Genomic DNA, 4,814 nt, shown 5'->3' with positions numbered 1-4,814 from the left:
GATGGATGGATGGATGGATGGATGGATGGATGGATAGTCGGTTGGTTGATAGTAATAAGGGGGAAAGGGAGAACACTTAACATCAAATTTATGAAGACCTAGCTCCAAGTAAGTTATACACACTTCAAAGAAAATGTCACAGTTATTTTGAAATACATAACTTGGGAGAGAAAATATTGAAATACAAAACATATTTTTAAGGCTATGGGATTAATTCTATCCAGGATAAAGAAAGACAAATAGACAAAGAAAATAGGATGGGTCATTAAAATAAAGTTGGTTTGGGATTCCGCATTCCTTCCTTTTTCCCTCCTTCTCTCCTGTCCCCTCACCACCTTAGCAATCAAAATTCCATCTCCAAAGACTAAATTGCAAGCTTCAGGGCCCCAGTCCTGCAGTGTGCACAGGTAAAAGAACACTAAGAAGGCTGTTCCAACATTCCTTTGGGACGCCCCCACAATGCTAGGCTTTTAATACTTAGGACCCCAACCGCCCTTAAAGAACAAAATGAAAATATGTCCCTGTGCCCATCAGGGGGCAGCAGTCACCCACAGTGTGGAGGAGTTCTGTGCTCTAGGAGAGGCTAACAATGCAGGTGACGTGACCCTTTCTACACTTCCCAAGTTTCAGACCTGGCTTCCCATCTCAGTCTCCCAGCCTCAGCCTCAGCCCCATGCTCTCCTATTCATTCATGTCAGAGAGGCCACGTGGTCCTTCGATCAGTAATATTTGCTCATCCATCTACCTAGGACACATGCAGTGTTCTTTATTAAATAGCAGGAGTCGTGGTACCCTGCGCCGCACCAGCAACCTGGCTTCCAGTGGCAATAAACTACTGGCCTTTCTCTCATCCATCACTATGCAGGAACCAGGAAAAGAAATGGGAGGCCTGGGCTGTGTTCAGCCACCCTCCCTCAAGCCCCATCCCTCTGGCTTCACTCCTCCTTGTAAGCCAAACCTTCTTAAAATACTGTGTACTTTTTGTTCTTAGCACTTCTCACAACTGTTACTTGTTCTATTGTAATGATTTATATGATTAACTCTTTAATGTCTGCCTTCTCCAAAAGACCTTCAACTTCATAAGTTCAGGGCTAGTGTCCACCTTGTTCAACTCTATCCCCAGCACCTAGCAGCACATTATAAGTATTCAATAAAATGTTTTAAAGAGGCCGAATGAATAAAGGTGAGTTTGTCTCTCAGTCCCCTACCTTACTAAGAAATGGAACTAAAGGGTGTATTCGTTAGGATTACCTGGACTTTTGTAGAAAACCTGCTTAGAGTAAGGGCTGAGGCATGAGATAAAAGAGAAAGGTCGTCTCATCAAAGTCTCAGCTTCTTTATAAAGTTAAAGGTAATTCTTGCTGAGGAAAATCGAAAGAGTCTTATCGATTAATCTTATTCTTCCAATTGTAGTCAGTTTTATAAAATCATAGGCCTCTTTAATGGGGCTCTATACGGAGAAAGAGAGGATCCATGCTTCCTGAAGTCTGTGTGTGTGTGTGTGTGTGTGTGTGTGTGTGTGTGTGTGTGTGTGCGCGCGAGAGAGAGAGAGAGAGAGAGGGGGAGGGAGAGAGTCTGACTGACTAGAGTATATGAGGCTTAGACTGCTCTGTGGAGAGATGTGTGCATAAACCCAAGGACCCTTGATGGAGAAAGTGGATGGAGCAAGAGCAGCTGGCAAGGATTAGGGTGAGGAAGAGACAGCAGAGAGGAGCTGAATGTGAGCAGAGGCAGACAGAAGGGTGAGTGGGGAAGAAAGAGTAATTTCTTCAAACAGCAAGCACTCCTTCCATGACTCAAAGCAGCTTCGATGCTGGGCCGTGCCGCCACAATGACACCAGTTGAGAAATGCCTGTAATTAGGAGCCTGGCAGTTCTTTGGGCTTCATCCCAGAGTGACGATGGAGCAAGAATTTCTGAGCCACGCTGAACCAGGTGATGGAGGAGACAGAGTCAGAACCACTCCAGTCCCATCCCTCAGCTGTGCTTGCCCCCATGCTCCTCTCATTTTCTTGAGACCCTCACTACCCCCCAAAACATCACTGATTCCTTTCCTCCTTCTGAGGTCCCAGGCCCTGGACACTTCTCTCAGACAAGACAGATCTTCATGTGCAAGGACAGCTGTGCTTTAATTCTCCCACTAGTTCACTGGACCTGGTCTGGTGAGTGCCCCCCGCCCCCCACCTCCAGCCTCCCTGCCTGCTTCTCTCTTGGCTCCCTCTCTTCCCTTCTCAAATCCCCACCAGCTGATGGGCAGAATTGAAAGAAAAACCACTCTTATTCCTGTTTTTCCACTTCAAGCCTAGTATGTGTGCCCCTGTGGGTCTCCCGGTAATGTGCAGAACATCTGCCAAAACACTGCCAGTTTTCCTTTTCAAACTTAATCTATTACCCTGTTTTAGTGCCATCTGAACTTACTGCATTTTAGCCAAATGACAAATGCAGACTACAGAGCTCAGAGCTCAATGCTCTGGACAAGGGAGGGATTACAGAGTGCTGGTGGTTGGATGCATTCATGGGTCTCTGTACTGGGAGTTCTGCTCTGGTAGGTAGGATTCAGATGGGGTTTGGGGAAGACAGGCTTTCTCCAGGGAAAATCTGTACCTATGGGAGATGAGTTTTCTGCAGGAGAAGAGAGGTTATGAGTCCAACCTTGAAGAGGCCCTGTTGGTAGGTGGAACAGGTGGGAACTCCTCCGGGAATGTGGCAGGGAGATTGCTGGGGCACGCAGATCAAGGTGATCAAGCTCTTGATACGTATATCGACATCTCCACAAAGAACTTTACCACTAGCTAGCCCCCTAGTTCAGCACCCACCAGGACCTGAAGCCAGGCTCCTAGAAATGCAGACATTTCCACCAATGACTGTAGAGTTTCTGCTTCACCTCTCAAGGCCATGTTACATCTCTAAAAAGCCACTTCCCAGAGTCAGAAGGATCTTCAAGGAGCCTCTCCCAAGATCTTCACTCATCCCAGCCACAGGACAAACACTCCTCGTAGTGGAGAGTAAAGGTCCCTGAGGTCTGAGATGGACCCGCCCCACCCAAATGCTGCTTCTCTTCCAGGTCTGGCAGCACCACTGCTGCTCTTGCTTCATCGAAGCTTTTCCAAGAAGATCAGACCTTTCTCCTCTGAAAATATTTTATTGATAAATTAACTCTGATAGGACTCACCTCCCACTTATCTGCTGTGGAGTCTCCCAGATGGGCCATGGACTCTTCTACAGGGAAGGGTCATGGGGAGGACAGGGAGTCTCACTCAGGCAGGGACGGGATTCCCGGACATGGCAGAGGTGGATATGGGGACTGAGGCTGGTCAGGAGGTCTTCTGAGGACAGCCCCTCCCACTCAGCACCAGCGTGGAGAGTGGTGGACAGGGGTGAAGCACCTTGGAGCTTTATTGCTGGTGAATGCCAAGGAAAGTGAGACCTCTGCCAGCCTAGAATTGCAGCTGAGGGCATCAGCGCCCAGGGATCCAGAGAAAGTGGCACTAATTCCCAATCAACAGAGCCTGGCTGCTTACCCACCCACCCAGGCCCTGGGTGGGGAAGGAAGCCGAGAGGTATCTGAGCCAGGCAGGGTTGGGGAAGGGTTACAGTGTGCAGGTCTTGGGCAGAGCAGGCGCCAGAAGGGGGCAGGGATGGCCGGGCACCGAAGAGGCCACCTCTTCACAGGTCTATGGTGTCGCTGCCCACACTCAGCTCATCGATCTGTCGGCAGGCATCCAGGAATTGCTCCTGCAGCAAGGCTTCTTCAGCCTGCAGCTCAGGAGCAGGCTCTGGAGAGTCGTGGGAGGATGGGGACAGGGCCTGGTAGGATCTTGAGGCCGGGAGGCTAGGGCTGCTTCCTGAGGGCCGCGGGGGGCTGAGGACGCAGACCAGCGGACAGCGCGGGGGCCTGTCGGGGCTGGAGCATAGCAGCATGGACGAGCTGTCCCGGGAGAGTCCGCACAGCGAACCGGATGAGGCGCTACTGCCTGCGGGCCAGGCTCCGGGAGAGGGGAGTTCCGGGGGCGCGGGGGAGCCAGGGGCCTCCTTAGACCTCCCACTGGGCACGATCCTGGTCTTCGCCCCCAGCGAAGAAGTGCTGTAGAGGCTGAGCCCGGGCAGGGCTTCCCCAAAGGCAGGGCCCTGGAAGAGGCTGGGCGCGAGCAGGGCCTCGCTGCAGAGGGCCTCCTCGATGCTGCGCCGCAGGTTGATTGGGGAAGGCGGGCGGAAGTCCACGGTGTAATCACTGCAGGGGGATGAGGCCGGAGAAGGGCCCGGGTTGGCCTCCGCCCCATCAAAACCCTGGCAGGCGCCTCCTTGGAGTAGGAGGTCGGGGCCCGGCCCCGCCAGGGCGCATAGCTGCAGCAGCTCCGCGTCACCACGCGCGATGGCGCTACCCAAGTGCTCCTTGTCCGGGGGCCCGGTGACCCAACGTCCAGGCAGCAGCGGGGCCGCGTGGCCCGGGGAAAAGCGGAAGAGCTTGGCCCAGCAGCGTGGCGGCACGCGGGGGCTGCAGAGCGCCGGGTAGAGGCCCAGCAGCGCCAACGGGAGCGCGATGCCCACCTCGCCCAGGCGCAGGCCCAGCTGGAAGGCCCACCAGGGCCAGGGCCCCTCCAGGCCAGGCTGGCCGCCATAACCCAGGGCGTGCAGCACCTCGTAGCCCTGAAGAGCTCCGCTCAGCAGCCCGAAGGTGCCCGCCACCGGGGCCGTGCGCGCCGCGCGCCGCCAGGACTCCCGCGGGGCGAAGGGACTGCGGGCCTTCGGGAGAGGGGTGGTGCCTTTGAAGCCTGACCCTCCCAGGGGCGCTCCAGCCCGCCGCCGCCGACCCCC

At 54.0% G+C, this 4,814-nt stretch overlaps 1 protein-coding gene across 1 annotated transcript in view; it reads right to left on the bottom strand.

Annotated features, from left to right (window-relative positions):
- Positions 1-3,127: 3,127 nt before the first annotated feature.
- Positions 3,128-4,814, bottom strand: part of PRRT4 (proline rich transmembrane protein 4) — a 10,127-nt gene continuing 8,440 nt past the window's right edge. The window contains 1 exon segment of the mRNA XM_025045817.1: positions 3,128-4,814. This exon segment is cut by the window's right edge and continues 173 nt beyond it. Within this exon segment, the coding sequence (XP_024901585.1) occupies positions 3,666-4,814 (1,149 nt within the window). The 3' untranslated portion in view covers positions 3,128-3,665.

Source organism: Pteropus alecto, unplaced genomic scaffold (genome assembly GCF_000325575.1).
Source record: "Pteropus alecto unplaced genomic scaffold, ASM32557v1 scaffold22, whole genome shotgun sequence".
Taxonomy (NCBI): Eukaryota; Metazoa; Chordata; class Mammalia; order Chiroptera; family Pteropodidae; genus Pteropus; species Pteropus alecto.
Note: the sequence above shows the minus strand (reverse complement) of the source record. Positions and strands in the feature narration are given on the sequence as shown.